This window comes from Lemur catta, chromosome 1 (genome assembly GCF_020740605.2).
Source record: "Lemur catta isolate mLemCat1 chromosome 1, mLemCat1.pri, whole genome shotgun sequence".
Lineage (NCBI taxonomy): Eukaryota > Metazoa > Chordata > Mammalia > Primates > Lemuridae > Lemur > Lemur catta.
Genome location: NC_059128.1, coordinates 278589176 through 278606945, shown reverse-complemented (window position 1 = coordinate 278606945; position 17770 = coordinate 278589176). Strand labels below are relative to the sequence as shown.

The following is a 17770-nucleotide window of genomic DNA, read 5'->3' as shown; positions in this document are numbered from 1 at the left end:
ACTTCTCCTGCATCTACCTGATCCTTAATAGTCCAGCCTACCTCGATGACAACTTCATGAAGTAAAAAGAACTTTCTTTAATGAAGACATCTGCACGCGAATGTTTATGGCAGCACAATTCACAGTTGCAAAGATGTGGAAACAACCCAAGTGCTCATCAATACATGAGTGGATTAATAAAATATGGTACATGTATACCGTGCAGTACTACTCAACCATAAAAAACAAGGGTGAACTAGCACCTCTTGTATTATCCTGGGTGGAGCTAGAACTCCACATGAAATATCACAAGAATGGAAAAATAAGCACTACATGTACTCGCCATCAAATTGGTACTAAGTGATCAACATTTAGATCCTCACATGGAAGTAATATTCACCGGGTGCCAGGCAGGTGGGTGGAGGAGATGGGTAAACTCACAACTAATGGGTGCAGAACGCACTGTATGGGGGAAGGGCATGCTTGTAGCTCTCTCTGGCTTGGTCCATGCAAAGGTAATATATGTAACCAAAATGTTTATACCCCCATAATATTCTGAAATTTAAAAAAAAGAAAATAAACAAATAAAAAAAAAAACTCTAGAATTTTTTTAGAAGGCTCTAGACACACTTTAGGATTGGGTTCCCAAGAGTCTCATAAAATTTCCCCTAACAAGTTAGATGCTACATTAAGGATAATTAAAAGTTATTATGAGGCCGGGCATGGTGGCTCACGCTTGTAATCCTAGCACTCTGGGAGGCCGAGGCGGGTGGATCGCTCGAGGTCAGGAGTTCGAGACCAGCCTGTGCAAGAGCGAGACCCCGTCTCTACTAAAAATAGAAAGAAATTATCTGGACAACTAAAAATATACATACAAAAAAAAAATTAGCCGGGCACGGTGGCGCATGCCTGTAGTTCCAGCTACCCGGGAGGCTGAGGCAGAAGGATCGCTTAAGCCCAGGAGTTTGAGGTTGCTGTGAGCTAGGCTGACGCCACGGCACTCACCCTAGCCTGGGCAACAAAGCGAGACTCTGTCTCAAAAAAAAAAAAAAAAAAAAAAAAAAAAAAAAAAATTATTATGAATGATATTCAATCCGTAAACAATTATTTCTTTTTTTTTTTTTTTTTTTTTTTTTGAGACAGAGTCTCGCTTTGTTGCCCTGGCTAGAGTGAGTGCCGTTGTGTCAGCCTAGCTCACAGCAACCTCAAACTCCTGGGCTTCAGCGATCCTACTGTCTCAGCCTCCCGGGTAGCTGGGACTACAGGCATGCGCCACCGTGCCCGGCTAATTTTTTCTATATATATTTTAGTTGGCCAGATAATTTCTTTCTATTTTTTTAGTAGAGACGGGGTCTCACTCTTGCTCAGGCTGGTCTCAAACTCCTAACCTCGAGCGATCCACCTGCCTCGGCCTCCCAGAGTGTTAGGATTACAGGCGTGAGCCACCGCACCTGGCCAACAATTATTTCTTTATAAAGTAACCTAACATACCTACTACTATATTGGGTGCAAGTGGCAGGAAGAGATATTTTTTTTTAAAGCTCAAGACATAATCCTGTCCCCTAAAGGTCAGACAACCACTTTGGGAAGACAAAACTAAGACATGAAACATTTAGAGAACAGCTTATAAACATTGAATAATGAGATTCCAACTATGATAGAGCTCAGAGAAGAGATTTTTATTCCTAACTATGATGTCTTTGAACACACCCATATCTCTTATTAAAACCATCTCCACACAGATTTTTTAGAATTAACCAAAAAATTATACAATCAGATTTTTAAATCATTAATCTGTATCAACTCAGTCACTACTTATAGATGACATATAGTAAAGAATATTAAATCCTTCATGTCAAATGACTCTATTATTGACTTTCTTATTAGATTCAAAATTAAGAAGTACCAGGAACTGCACTGATTGGCCTTGTTTTAATAATTAATATTGACAGTGAAATGCTAGGTCTTCAAAGTAAATCACAATTATAACAGTGTACATGAAGATATCAAAATAATCCCAGAAAAGGGATCATCATCACATTAGACATTGAATGAGTTTCTAGCCTAAAGCTTAAAGTAGTGCTGTTTCTACTGACCTGTTTTTTTTCAAATATACTTTTCCAATTCCACAGTAGGCCAAGCAGTCAAGCCCCTCATTGGGGTAGTGTTCAATAATCCTCTTGAACTGGTTTTCAGCTTCAGATAATTCCTTCAATAATAGTGAGAACAATGATCACTTACTCAAAAAGAGAAATGCTGAAACATTTTATCTGAAGGTTGACTCATACATAATATTAAAATAATAACTATATATTCCCAAATTCCTGTGACAAAATACCATCTGCATTTCACTTTTTTAGGAATTGCATAAGTTTCTGATCATATTCAGAAACACAACCAACCCTATGAGCATTTACTAGCACACACTAAGGGTCTGGTGTGTGCTAAGATTTTATTTATCTTTTTAAGAGGCAGGGTCTCACTCTGTCACCCAGGCTGGAGTGCAGTGGTGCAATCATAGCTCACTGCAGCCTGGAACTGCTGGGCTCAAGCGGTCCTCCTGCCTCAGCCTCCTGAATAGCTGGGACTATAAGTGAGCACCACCATGCCCAGCTTGACTAATATTAGAAGGTATAAATTCATGGTAAAAAAGACTGATTTGGGTGCAAACACACCATAACATTTATCCTAGTAAGTGCTACTCCCCGTTGCCTTGGAAGGATTGGCATCCCAACGATGTTGCTGCAATGTTTTATGGCCTAAGAAAAAAGCTTTGTCTTAAAAATAGCCCTTTAGTAAAAACAGAGCCTAGAGTACTATTCTTTTTTCAATATTCGCAACAGTGGGAAATCTCTGAGTTGAAAGAATTTTGTTTTTGGAAAATCCAAAAGATACTTAGTTCTAAGAAATATTGGTAACCCCACTGTGGGTGAAAAGAAAAGTCATTACAAAATGGAGCTTTGAGGCCAGTTCCAAGAAAGACAATCCAAAAACATCTGAAGCAAGGGCTTACTAGAGTAAAACACATGGCTTCTTCTTTAAGGGCCTATGCTAGTGAAATTCATTTAAATGTGTAAGTTCTACCATACCTGTTTGTTTTTTTCAAATCAGTCTCACTATTTTCCAGTAAAGCACAAATGTAAAAAACTATTTCTTCAATTCTGATAAGGCAAAACATGATATTTATTATTATTCTGTCAAGAATAGAATTAAAATCATGAAATCCTGTCTCCAATGATCTATTAGAAAATAGCATGAGACAGGTATTAATGGAAGACATTCACCTGTCACATTGAGAACAAGGAGAATGAATCTCAGGCACTGTCATCACCAGGAGAGAACAGAACATAAAAGATAACTTAGATCCACATTAAGCAGCAACTGAGGGTTGAGCCTTCATTTAGCTAGGGAAGACTGGAGCTCAAGTTGGTAGAGAGGATATATACTTGAGGTCATTCTAGAGCATTTCAACATTTACAAAAAAACCCAAAACCAAGAAAAGCAAAGTGATAATGTCAAACATTAGAGGTAAATAAACATTCCAGGAGAGCAGGAAGGAGCATAATTAATGGAATCGTAAGAGCTCATACCTACACAGTGATTGTATACAGTTCTAGGAAGCTTGCACTCCAGAAATAATAAAATCTGCAAGTACTTAACACCAGAACTAAGAGACATTAACATTATCATTTTACTTTTCTTTTTCCAGAAAAACAGCATAACACAAAGTTGAAGTCTCCTTTCTTCACCTTCCCAGGCCATTTCCTCCTCCCATCACTAAAAGCAACCACTATCTTAAATTTGAGGTAGGAATAGTCCATGTTTTTCTTTACTTTTACGAGACGTACAGATATCCATAAACAATATATAGTATCGTTCTATATGTTTCCCAAATTTTATATAAGTGGGATCATAATGTTTATGTTCTTCAACTTGCCTTTTTCCTGAACATTATGTTTCTGAAATCTATGATACATTACATTTTTAAAATTTTATACAAATAAAAAGTGGATTCCCACTGATTGCCTGGCATAGCCTTATTCTAAGAGGAAACAAAATAAATTTTCTTTTAAAAAAACACAAGCTAAATTAAACTGAGATATTTCAGACCAAATTATCCAGTGCATAGGAAACAAGCCAAAATGAGAAGAGAATTTTTGTAAGATATGTCAATGTCATATTTTAATTGTTTATGGCTTCCATTACAAATCTTACCTCAGGCTGTCCTATTCCAAGAAGAGAAATGGCAAGTCCATAGACTACCAAGACATAGTTAATCATGGCCAGGTTCAATTGCTGTCAATAAAAATACTTCAGTTAAAACCTGAATATAATTCTGTCCAACTGGTATCATACTAACCTTCTAGTCACAACAGAAAAAGAAATGCAATAAAATCTCACTAATCAATCTGATTGGGTTAAAGACCAAATAGAATTAGACAGTATTTTGCAAAGATAAGCCATTATATTGCTATCAAGTGCTTAAAACACAGAATTACTGTCTCAGAGTTTCTTGAAGCATGGTTCATAATAGAGTAATTTTTAATTAAAACCATACTCTTTTGCATTTAAGTGGGTACTAGTGACAGAGCAAGACATTTGCTCTCTTACAACCTTGTCTGAGCTATGTATTTACACAGCAATTACAGGCATACCTTAGGGATGTTGCAGGTTTGCTTCCAGTAAAGCAAATACAGCAATAAAGTGAGTTACACAAATTTTCTGGCTTCCTAGTGCATAAAAAGTTATGTTTACACTATACTGTAGTCTATTAAGTGTGCAATAGCATTATGTCTAAAAAAATAATGTAACATAATGAGTGCGATGCGCACCGTCTAGGGGATGGACACGCTTGAAGCTCTGATGGGGGGTGAGGGCAAGGGCAATATATGTAACCTAAACTTTTGTACCCCCATAATATGCTGAAATTTAAAAAAAAATTATTACTCTCGATAGAAAAAGAAAAAAAAAACAATGTACATACCATAATTTTAAAATATCTTATTGCTAAAAAATGCTAATGATCATCTGAGGCTTTGGTGAGTCATAATCTTTTTGCTGGTGGTGGGTCTTGCCTGAATGTTTTGCTTTGTCTTTCCTAAGAATCCCGGATTAACCGAATCTTGCCTCAATGTTGATGACTGCTAACCAATCAGGGTGGTGGTTGCTGAAGGATTAGGAGGGTGTGGCAATTTCTTGAAATAAGACAACAATGAAGTATGCCACATTGATTGATTCTTCATGAAAGATTTCTCTGTAGCTGCGATGCTGTTTGATAGCATTTTACCCACAGAATTTCTTTCAAAATTGACAATCATCTCAAACCCTGCCTCTGCTTTATCAACTAAGTTTATGTAATATTCCAAATTTTCTGTTGTCCTTTCAACAATGTTCAAAGTATCTTCACCAGGAGTAGATTTCATCTCAAAAAACCATTTTCTTTGCTCATCTGTAAGCAGCAGCTCCTCATTTGTTCAAGTCTGATCATTAGAATGCCATTCATTCAGTCCCGTCGTCAGGCTCCACTTCTAATTCTCTTGCTATTTCCACCACATCTGCAGTTACTTCCACCATGCCACTCTCAAACCCCTTAAAAAGTTATCGATGAGGGTTGGAATCAACTTTTTCCAAACTCTTGTTAATGTTGCTATTTTGACCTCCTCCCATGAATCACAAATGTTCTTAACGGCATCTAGAATGGTGAGTCCTTTCCATAAGGTTTTCAGTTTACTTTGCCCAGATCGATCAGAGCAATCTGTGGCAGCTATAGCCTTATGAAATGTATTTCTTAAACAATGAGACTTGACAGTCAAAATTACTCCTTGATGCACAGGCTGCAGAATGGATATTGTATTAGCAGGCATGAAAACATTAATCTTCTTATACATCAAAGCCCTTGGGTGACTGGATACAATGTCAATGAACAGTAATACTTTGAAAGGAATCTTTTTTCTGAGCAGGTCTCAACAGTGGGCTTAAAATATTCAATAACCCATGCTACAAACACATGTGCTGCCATCCAGGCTTTGTTGTTCTATTTCTAGAGCACAGGCAGAGTAGATTTAGTGTAATTCTTCAAGGCCCTAGGATTGGCTTCGACTTAAAGCCATCAGCTGCATCAGTTCCTAACAAGAGAGTCAGCCTGTCTTTTGAAGCCAGGCATCAACTTCTCTTCTCCAGCTAGGAAATAAATGGTATCTTCTTCCAACAGAAGACTGTTTCATGTACATCAGAAATGTATTGTTTAGTGTAGTCACCTTTATCAATCATCTTAGCTAGAACTTCTGGATAACTTGCTGCTTTTATGTTAAGAATATTGCTTCTTTTCTTAAACCTCACGAACCAACCTCTGTTATCTTCCAACTTTTCTTCTGCAGCTTCCTCACCTCGCTCAGCTTTCACAGAATTAAAGAGAGTCAGGGCTTTGTTTTGGATTAGGTTTTGGCTTAAGGGAATGGTGTGGCTGGTTTGATCTTCTATCTAGACCACCAAAATGTTCTCCATCATCACAGAAACAATGCTCTCTTGTCATTTGTGTATTCACTGAAGTGGCACTTACAATTTCCTTCCGAAACTTTTTTTTGCATTCACAACTTGGCTAACTGTATGCCACAAGAGCCTAGCTTTTGGCCTATCTCAGCTTTCGACATGCCTTCCTCCCTAAGCTTAATCATTTCTAGCTTTTGATTTAAAGTGAGAGATGTTCAACTCTTCCTTTTCACTTCAACACTGAGAGGCCACTGTAAGGTCATTAACTGGCCTAATTTCAATATTGTTGCATCTCAGGGAATAGGGAGGCCTGAGGAGAGAGTGACAGTCAGGGGAGGGGCAGTGGGTGGGGGAAGGCTTGTCAGTGGAGCACACACCACATACAACACTTATTAAGTTTGCCATCATATATGGGTACAGGTTGTAGCACCCTAAAACAATTGTAATAGTAACATCAAAGATCATTGATTACAGATCACCAGAACAGACATGGTGATAATAATAATGAAAACGTTTTAAATGTTGTGAGAATTACCAAAACGTGACACAGAGCCACAAAATGAACACATGCTTTTGCAAAAATGGCACCAACAGACTTGCTTGACACGGGGTTGCTACTAATCTTCTACTTGTAAAAAACAGTATTTGTGAAGCACAATAAAATCAGGTATACCTATACTTTATGGATGAAAAGATGTGGCTAAAATGAGTCCAAATTCTTGATTTAGCACTTTAAAGAAGAGAAAAGGCCAGGAATTCTAATGAACCCAAACTATAGTCAAAGAGAGAGTATAAACATGGATCATATATTGAGTGTTAACCATTAAAATCTGAATTTTAGCACTACCTGCTTCCCACAACCTGGAGTAGATTCAGCCAATCTCAGCAAGCTCTAAGACACAGTAATATAATGAGTTAAAGCCTCCATTCTCTCCTACATTCATCTGAGGTGCATTACTACTGAGTCATGACACGCAATTTTACCTTTATTTTTTGAGGATCTAAACCATTCAGCAACTCTGTGAAGGCCTGTGCAGCACTGCGGCAGCGCTGCTCCAACAGGGCTGTGTACCCGTCTTGAATTAAGCTTCTCAGCATTTTCATTATATTAGCAAAATCCTGCAAAAAAGAAATTCTATTTCAGTAATCCAAATCTATACATTTTTAGTTTAAAATGTAAGATGTCAAGTTCATCAGTAATATTTTATAACTAGTAATAAAACATTTAAATAAATATTCAAACTACTCTTTATACACTATATTCCTTTTTCAGCACTTAAAGTGAAAATTAAAATGTACTGCTTCATCATCTTAATTCCAACACCTCTGCCACTGCCCGTGACAAGGGTGATTCATTTTACACTACATGGTGCTAAGCCTTGCTTGCTTTCCAGACCAAACAGCATTTTAAAGTTTTAACAACATGTACAGAAAACATCAGCTATCATTTAAATAAGTAAACTGTTTGACTGAGACTAGAACAATTACACATAAGAACATGCAATCAATGTACTGATAACTATCAGATTTTAACAACTGCCATCCTGCTCTGAAACAAATCTTAATTCTAAGCAAGCAATGGATATTTCAATTTTTAACTCTCCTGCCTAACATGTACTTGACTGTAACTAGATAAAATTATTGGGAGAGCTATCAATAAGTGAAATGCAAAAGGAAGAACATAAGAAATAAAAAACAAAAACAAAATTGCTGTAATGTATTCTTAGATAAAGTGGGAAAAACTTATTTGAATACGTATGTGCATATTCATTATAACTTGAATTCAGATTTTAGATACATGGTAATAGCTCTACGTCACAAAAGTTCCATAAAAATTGGAAAAACACGACTAGACATTAAGCCCAAAATCTCCTCACTCCTTGCCATGCACTTGCACACCATTCAGTGGAGCAGAAAATGCAAATATGTATGTTATATTCCTCATTATTCCCAACAATAAAGATTCAAAAGGACACCCCATTGCACAAAGCACAGAGGGGAAAGCAGTTTGGTCACCCACCAACAAAAGCTTTCTGCTGGCTTCTGACCAATGAATCAATGTTCAGGAGAACTTTACCCCAGAATATGCAAGGAAAAGAGCAGCTCTTACATAAACTTGGTAATTGTTACAGTATTTAAAAAGCCCAATGATAGCCATATTTATTTTAAGATATGAATTTGAAGTTACAGAAGATGATGTACTATCCCCACAAATACTACTTATTAGCCTTGTATGAACTAATTTGATCTTAATCTCTTTCTCATTCTAGAAAGCAGATGCACATAGCCTCATGTTTTCACTGGAAATTATTTCCCTCAATATAGTACAACATAAATGATCTGTACTGAAAGCTCTGCCAGAGCAGGCTGAATCATATCATGATAAACCCAATCTCTCTCATTCTTCAGCAAATTGGAGGGCCTCGATAAAAATGTGTTAAATGAACAAATGGAGGCTCAAAAATAACTATCATAGTTACTTAAATAGTCTTTTTATCTTCACTGGCTGTCTTCTATATAAGTCCTTCATGATTTTTAGAGTCAGTAAAATCAATGTAAGAAGGCATAACTTAAAAATCTCCAACTGTAAGAAATTCTAAAAATGTTTTTATGCAAATGATTAGAAATCTATTTCAGTGCTTTGTTAAGACATCTGTTATGTATACCTAAAAAACTGGCCCACATATTCTGAAAGAAGTAATTTAGTCCATGTTATTGCACATTTTTCATCACTAAAGAAAGAATTTTACAGACAAAGTTATCTAATTAATGTGAAATCATTAAAAAAAAAACCAAAAAGTTTGGTCTTTAATGATTTTATAGTATATGAAACAGCAAGTATTTAAATATTTTTAAAAATATTTAAAGTTAATACTTTACTGTTAAGTCCTTGGGAAGCAAACAATTCTGCAGTGTTAACCATTAGTTAAACCTGTAGCTAACATAATTACCAGGTTAATATTTAAATTAGTGATAGTTCAGATTCTTAGCAATCATATATTAAATTATATATCTACAGCTAAAATTATAAAAAATAAATCTTAGAGACATACATGACTAGAACTTTATTCATGTGAAAAATGTTTTGTTTAAAGAGTTTGCTTTTTCCATTGGAAAAGTCTTCTCCATTACCTGGTGTGCAGCTCTTGAAGATTTCGAAAATTGTTTCTCCAAGATGTTTTTCAAATCTACTGGTAAAGTCAACTGTGAATTAGAACTAAAAGGAAAAAGCATTTTTTTAATCATTTTAAAATAAAATAGTCCTACTTATATAAACAAAAAATGTAAGTACTGAAAGCCATTTAAAATACTGAGTAAACAGTCACATGAATTCCTGAATAGAAAATAAATTTATCTTTAACAAAACAGGTTCAAATTAGTACTATGCATTAAAAAAAAGATCATGTATTAGGATCTGGTTTCTTTAGGGGGTGGGAGAGGCAGGAAGACTGACTCAGGATTTTTCTACTAAATAACAGAATAACATAATATACTATGTCTTTGCTTTGTATTTAATTTTAGTAGCAGCATCCAGAAAATGGTCATTTTTGGAAAAAATTGGGACTTTACTCCAATTTTTTTCTTCGTGTTTTGATAGTGAAATCATTCTCCTTGAACCACCTACCGTGGATTCAGCCTTAAGAAATGAAGAATAGAGAACTGACAACCAGTGTAACCATAGCAGACATGGCTTTGCTGTTTCTCCAACATCACTTTGATTCACTTCATGAACTTCTGTATTGTTAAGAGTCACAATTTCACTTTGCAATCCATTTATATCTTTGTAGGCAATGGTGGAATAAAGACAGGTGGCAAGAGTTCCTACTGTCAATTCTGGTGGAGATGCTTGGTGGAACTGATTTTGTGAGTGGTCAGAATTCATTGGCCGGGTATGGTGGCTCACACCTGTAATCCTCGCACTCTGGGAGGCCGAGGCAGGAGGATTACTTGAGGTCAGAAGTTTGAGACCAGCCTGAGCAAGAGTGAGACCCCCATCTCTACTAAAAATAGAAAAATTAGCCAGGTGTGGTGGTGTGTGCCTGTGGTGTCAGCTACTCAGGAGGCAGAGGATTGGTTGAGCCCAAGAGTTTGAGGTTGCAGTGAGCTATGATGATGCCATTATGCTCTAGCCCGGGTGACAGAGTGAGATTCTGTCTCAAAAAAAAAAAAATTATTTTCTCCTAATGATAATTACTCAAAAGGGCATCTGAATATACACATACCCATGCCTGTATATGCAGTACAAGTTTCCTGATAGTCAAGAAACAGTTACCAGTGCGTTCTGAGGGCAGCCCTACAGCAGAGACTGCAGGAAGTAAAATGAGGAGAGCAGGGAAGGAGACTTAATCTTTACCTTACACCTCTCTGAATGTGTTTTCATTTTAGGAGCAAATATTTTGGAATTGAAAAAACTTAACACTGATTATTTTATATGACTTTCAGAAGTTGGTATTAACATCCAGGATTAATAATACTTTTGCAAAAAATTATCCTCTTCTAAAGATAAGTCTTTGATACTTGAAAGGGATTTTGGTACTTGCCATAATGCACATATGTAAAAGTCGCTAATACTTGAAAAACCTCGAAAAGTTCTTTTCCTTTTTCTTGGGAAGAGTACACTAGGAAAAATAATCACACCTCAGAGGAAAAACATACCTGAACTTCTCCGATTCATTATTTCGAGATTTTTGTTTTCCTTTGTGTTTGGGAGGCTGACCTGTGAATACAAGAGTATTTGTTCCTGAAATCTGTACATAAACTCTGTAAGTTCCAGAGTAAAACAATAAAAAAACATGTAAACTGATATTGTGGGTGTGTGTACCTACAAACAGGTAAGACAAAATAGAAGCTACTGATACTATTTTTCTATGTATGGTATAATATTATTATAAAGATAAATTATAATAATGACAATTATTAAGTCTATAATAGATATACAGAAATATAGGCGATAGCTCCTATTCTCAGGTAGTTTACAATCAGATGTGATAAAAAGACACATCACTTCAGTAATTGAACAACAATCACCCTTAAGAAGGAAAGAAGATACTGTATTGTTGCTGACATATTAATTCCACAGTCAGTAATTTCTCTCACAACTCAGAGAGAGAAATCACTTAAGCTGGAGTAGTTGGGAAAAACATTTGTGAGAATGCAGCATTTGTGTTTGGTTCTGAGGAACAAGCAGGATTTGGGTATACAATGACCCAAACGCAAGAATGGAGCTCATTTTAGAAACACCAAGTAAACCTTTGTGATCTGAAGAGCTCAATGAGGGTGGGAGGCTGAAAAGGGGTTGCTTAGCCAAGAACGGGTGAGTGTTTACAGACTCTTAGCTTCAGATCCTCCCACTCAGAAGCCCAGCCGTTATTCCACTGGCAGGAGTAGGAAGCCACAGCATGTTTCTGGGCAGGGGTGTGACATGCTTGAACCTGTGTAGAAGAGTTAGTACGGCAGGAGGGACAGGGTGTATTTGATGGAAGATTTGGGGAAAGAGCACAGAGACAAGTCAGAGCCAGTGTAACAAGGAGGGAATGAGAGCCTGAGCTAGTTTTGGTAGCCTCAGAGAAAACAACAGAAGCTTCTGGAAAGCAGAAGAGTTCTAGTTTGATTTCTGCTACGTGACCTTGGGTAAAACTACTTAACCCTAACCCTGAGGCCTCAATTTCTTCACCTGAGTGTAGATGCTGAAGGGTGGAGAGTATTTAAATTATTTATTTAAATGTGCTCTCTGATACTAATGGCCTAAGATAACATCAATAAATTAAAAGCTGTCTTCCAAAAACAAGTTTTATCCTCAAAGATATTTCACATGCTGTTAGAATTACATCAGGTAAGACAACTGCCAGAGTTTCCCCAGTCTATAATTATACTAAAGTGCTAACCAAATAGAAATGCTCAGTGCTAAGTAAGTGGGTATACAGAAATGGAGCTTAAGAGAAGATGGAACGGTAGCAAAAGACAGAAATGGTTGCTAGAAGCAAAACCACTGAAAAGAAAACCAACAAACCAACAAACACAAGAAAGGAGAAGAGAGTAACGGGATTACTAACTAGAAGATCAACAATCTCACCTCAAAAATCCTGGAAAGAATACTACATGAAAGCTTAAGATAAATAACTGTTGCATACAACAACAATCTTGAGAAAACAGGAGTCGGTATTTGCGCCGGTTGCTGCGGTGGCTCCCGCCTATAATCCTAGCACTCTGGGAGGCCGAGGTGGGAGGATTGCTTGAGCTTAGGAGCTCAAGACCAGCCTCAACAAGAGCAAGACCCCATCTCTACTAAAAATAGAAAAATTAGCCAGGTGTCATGGTATGTGCCTGTAGTCCCAGCTACTCGGGAGGCTGAGGCAGGAAGATTGCTTGAGCCCAGGAGTTTGAGGCTACTGTGAGCTAGGCTGATGCCACGGCACTCTACTCAGCGCAACAGAGTGAGACTCTGTCTCAAAAAAAAAAAAAAGAAAATCTGTATTTTCTTAAACTCTGTTTTAAAAAGCAGGAAAGCATGTAATCAAATTTAGAAAGACTTTCATCAAAATCTGGTAGTATAAAGATTCAGAAATAACTGAAGCATGAATATTCACTTCTCTATAACCCTTCATCTCCCAATCATTCCAAGTAATGAGGTCCTGTTGTGTGTCTATGTGTTTATTAGATGCATAAACACACATGAGCACACAAAACTTAAAATAAATCAGAATTAGCCTAAGCATTGTTATGGTCTGAATTTCTGCATCTCCCCACCTCCCCCAGATTCCTACATTGAAAACCAGATTTCCAAGGTAAGGGTAGGAGGTAGAGCCTTTGGAAGGTGATTAGGTCATCAGGCAGTGCCCTCATGAATGGGATCAGTGCCACTCTAAGAGACCCCAGAGAGTTCTCTTGCCCCTTCTACTAGGGGGAGGACCCAGCAAAAAGATTACTAAAAGGGCCCTCACCAGATACCTAATCTGCTGGCACCATGTTGGATTTCTCAGCCTTCAGAAATGTAAGAAGTAAATATTTATTGTTTATAAGCTACTCAGTTTGTGGTATTTTTGTTACAGCAGCTCCAATGGACCAAAACAAACATCCATTCTCAATAGGCACAATATAACCCGTCAGGGTAAAAATTAGTCATTGAGAGATAGAAAAATCTAACTCTTTCTATATATAAAGCACAGATGCACACATAGTACATAAACAGTATTGGTGGTATTAAATTTTCATAAGAGGAAACCAATTAGGAAAAAAAGATCTAAAAAGGTCCCCTGGCAGTTGGGAGGAAGGGAGGCAAATCATGAAAATTTTCAACAATAAGAAAGAAAGGCCTACAGAAAACTAAGAAGCAGACCAAAAAGAGCTATGTGCTTCACCTTTTCCATTCCTTCCATTTGGATTTCCAAAATTAAATTTATCAAATATTATAAAAGAACTAAACATTGACTTCAAATAAATATTCAATGTTTTCTTAATATAGAAGCATTATAAAGTAAAAGGACAACAACAGCAAATATAAATGAGGCCTGTGCAAATTTTAGGGTATAAAATTTTAGGCAACACCATATTAACCTGGTAATAACTTATACAGGAAAAGAAAATACTCACTTGACGGTGGTGGAAATTCAGGATGACAGTCACAATCATCTGCCTTCAAAGCCTCATCTACCACCTACCCATGAGGATAAAATTAGTGAGACTTTCATACACACATACACACACACAAAAATACAGCCATGAAGAATTCAATAGCTATATAATAGAATTCAGAATAGAACAGAATTCACCCAAGCACTTACAATATGCAGCTAGTTATTAAGCCTAAATGTATAAACAAGCAAACAAAATGACAACTAATGATAAGAGATCATGATATGATTATGACAAATTCTTGAACGACAATTCTATTTCTGATGCCTGGTATTATGCCTGACATGGCAGTTGTTCAATAATGTCTGTATTGAATTAACACTATCACATCTTTCCCTACGCTTCTCTCCCTAACTGAATATAGCTTCTTGGAGATTTTTTTTTTTTTTTTAGGGAGAATAATGAAAAGATTATTCTACAGTACATTAAAGGCACTGTAAAGCTACTATAAATTTAGACATTATCAAATTTATACACAAGTATCTGTAAATTGTTCAGTGAAAAGGAAAAGGTAGACACAGGCCAGATTAACTCTGTCAAGTCAGGACTCAAGCACCAACAGGAGTAAACAACCTTGACAGAGTAGGGGAAACAAACTAAGGGAAAGAACATGCAGGTGCAATATCAACCACAGACAGACAGGTGCTGCAGGCCTCAGAAGTGTCCAGACCAATCAGACTTTTACATCACCAGGACACCCTCATCAGTCTCTTTCCACCCCACAAACACAGACTCCTGATAGTGTGGGCAGCTCCAGGACCACACATAAACAAATCTGCAAATACCACAATTACAGAGGGCACAGGAGACTCACCCCAATCCTGGATGGAATGTTGGGCAGATAAAAACAGGCACTTCAAATAATAACTTAGTATGTGATGGAGATGGTATTTCAAATCAGTGGGTGTTATGGACTGTTTGTGTCTTTCTAAAATTCACATGTGAAAACCCTGACCCCCAATGGACTGTATTTAGAGACAGGGACTTTAAAGAGGTATTTAAGGTCAAATGAGGTCATGGCATCAGGCTCTAATCCTACAGGACTGTTGTCCTTACAAGAGAGACATCAGATCCTATAACATCATCATTCACACTGGTTCTCCAGAGATCTTCCCTGCCATCATCAGGCCCCACACCTGAGGGCTGAAGTATGCATTCTTGGGACATGGCCACAAAGATCAATGCCCTATTGCAGAAAAACCATCATTTCCATGTCTCTCTTGTCCTTTAAGGGATCTTTCACAGACATGCCATAGAATCCTCCCAGTACGTCACTGGGCAGAGTTCGGGCACATGCTCAGCCCCACAGGATCACTACAGGAAAGATCAGTCTTAGCTAATCATAAAGCTCAACCAAGATAAATCCCTAAATCTGTGTAAAAGTGGGCAAGAAAACCAAATCAGGACTTTGTCAAAATATTGAAGGTGGCTCTCAGGTAGCCAAATATCAGTCTCTTACTGGCTACTATCAAGTTCTTACAGAGTCATTTTGTAAATTATGACAATAGCCACCACCATCATCATAGCTACTGGTTGTATATTCTTTACCAGGTGCCAAGTAATATTCAATGCATTTCCATAATAGTTTCTCACCAATATGAGTTCTGTCAGATATATGGAAGACTGCCTTATGGCAAAAAGCTCTTCCACATTCATTACACTTCTTAAGGGGGTTTCTCCCACCTGAGTAACCTAATGCATGCTTAGGGTTGACTTCCGGTAAAATGTTTTTCCTCATTCCTTACATTCATAGGGTCTTTCCCTAGTGTGAGTCCTCTGATGTGTAATCAGGACTGCCTTCTGGTAGAAGGTTTTCCCACATTGCTTACACGCATGCGGTTTCTCCCCGGTGTGCATACACTGATGCAACCTGAGGTGTGCCTTCTGGTGAAAATCTTTTCAACATCCATCATGTATATAGGGTTTTTCCTGTGTGAGTTCTCTTATGTGCAGTGAGGGTTGACTTTTGGTAGAAAGATTGCCTACATTCTTTACATTCATAGGGTTTCTCACCTGTGTGAGTTCTCTGATGTACAGTGAGGGCTGATTCCTGGTAGAAAGATTTTATACATTCTTTACATTCATATGACTCCTCACCTATGTGAATTCTTTGATGTACAGTGAGGGCTGACATGGAGGAGTGTTAACCCACATTCACTACATTCACAGGCCTTTCCCCTGAGTGAGTACCCTGATGCACCCTGAGTGCTGAGCTCTGGCAAAAGGTTTTTCCATTCATTACATTGATAGGGCTTTTCCCCTGTGTGGATTCTCTGATGAGGTGTCAGGGCTGACTTCTCACAGAAGCATTTCTCACATATGCCACATGCATACAGCTTTTCCCCTGTATGTATTCTCTGATGTTTCATAACACATGATTTTATTAATGAAGGTTTTCCCACATTCACTACATGTATAGGGTTTCTTTCCTGTGTATCTTCTGATGTTCAGTGAGTATACGCTTTTTAGAGAATGTTTTCCCACATACATTACATTCAAAAGTTCTCTCCCCTACCTGAGTTATCTCTTGGGCAATGAAAACTGACTTATCACAGGCTTTCTGACATTCATTATATTTACAGAAGGTTTCTCCCATGTGAAGCCCCTTATGTGTCAATAATGGTGCCTCCTGGTTAAAAGCTTTTAGTTGTCCACTATATTTAAAATGCTGTTGCCCAGTTAGGATGTTGTGATCTTCATTAAGATGCTCATGACTGCTGAGGGATGTTCCAGTTATATCATGGGCATCAGGTCTCATTCCAGCATGCATCTCAGCAGGATCACCAGGGAACAATCCATACCTACATATATTAAACTCCTCAGGCCTCGTTCCTGAATAATTTCCATTATTTATAATCAGTTTTGGTATATGGTTTGAGCTTAAATTGCATGTTTTTCCTGATTCCACCCTCTCCTTATATGATGTATTGCCACTGGTGATTTCACTTTGCCACAAAGGTCTACTGTGACTTTCTTGGCTCCTCTCAATTAGGTCATCAACCATCTAGACATCTGGGATATTCAGTTGGGGGGGGGGTTAATGACCCAAGGCTCTGCTCCTTGCTCCAGCTTGAAGATCACCTCAGGTTTGGGAATACAGTGCCCCCTAGATATCAGGCTGGTGTAGGTCTTCAGCATCACATCCCTGTATAGGGTCCTCCTAGCATCATCCAGGTCCTGCCACTCCTCCCAGGTGAAGTCCACTGCTACGTCTTCAAATGACACCAACCCCTTCAGGAAGCAGAACCCAACCCCTGACCAGGGAAGCAGCAGTGGGAGACCACAAGAGTCTGGAGATTTTCGATGTTATCAACAAAAGGACTACACAGTGGGTTGGAAAAGTTCCCTTCAATGCCTATCACCCACCCAATGCCAAAATACCATTTCCTTTTTCTTTCCTCAAACCCTGAAAAGACAAATGAGGACTTGTGAAAGCTGCTGAGCTTTGCATAAACTACAGCTCAGGAAAAGTAACTCAGATACAATTTATCTGAGACACCTGATCACAGAGCCAGGCTACAGCCTTAGCTGTACTGTGGAGAAAACATCAGACTGAGACTTCTGCTGAGCACAGCCATGAATCAAGCGCCAGGACCACTGCTGTTAAGGGCATCAAAGGCTGCAGAAACACCTTAGGCAGAGGTGGGTACAGGGTGCCTCCAAGGCCCCA

At 38.0% G+C, this 17770-nt stretch overlaps 1 protein-coding gene across 1 annotated transcript in view; it reads right to left on the bottom strand.

The window, feature by feature from the left end:
* The window catches only part of TTC3 (tetratricopeptide repeat domain 3), a 108127-nt gene that overhangs the window by 57188 nt on the left and 33169 nt on the right, over positions 1–17770 (bottom strand). The window contains exons 15-20 of the mRNA XM_045540657.1: positions 14059–14122; positions 11125–11185; positions 9601–9685; positions 7453–7587; positions 4195–4275; positions 2076–2188 (exon numbers count right to left, since the gene is read on the bottom strand). Coding sequence (XP_045396613.1) covers positions 2076–2188; positions 4195–4275; positions 7453–7587; positions 9601–9685; positions 11125–11185; positions 14059–14122 — 539 coding nt within the window. The remainder of the gene's footprint in view (positions 1–2075; positions 2189–4194; positions 4276–7452; positions 7588–9600; positions 9686–11124; positions 11186–14058; positions 14123–17770) is intronic.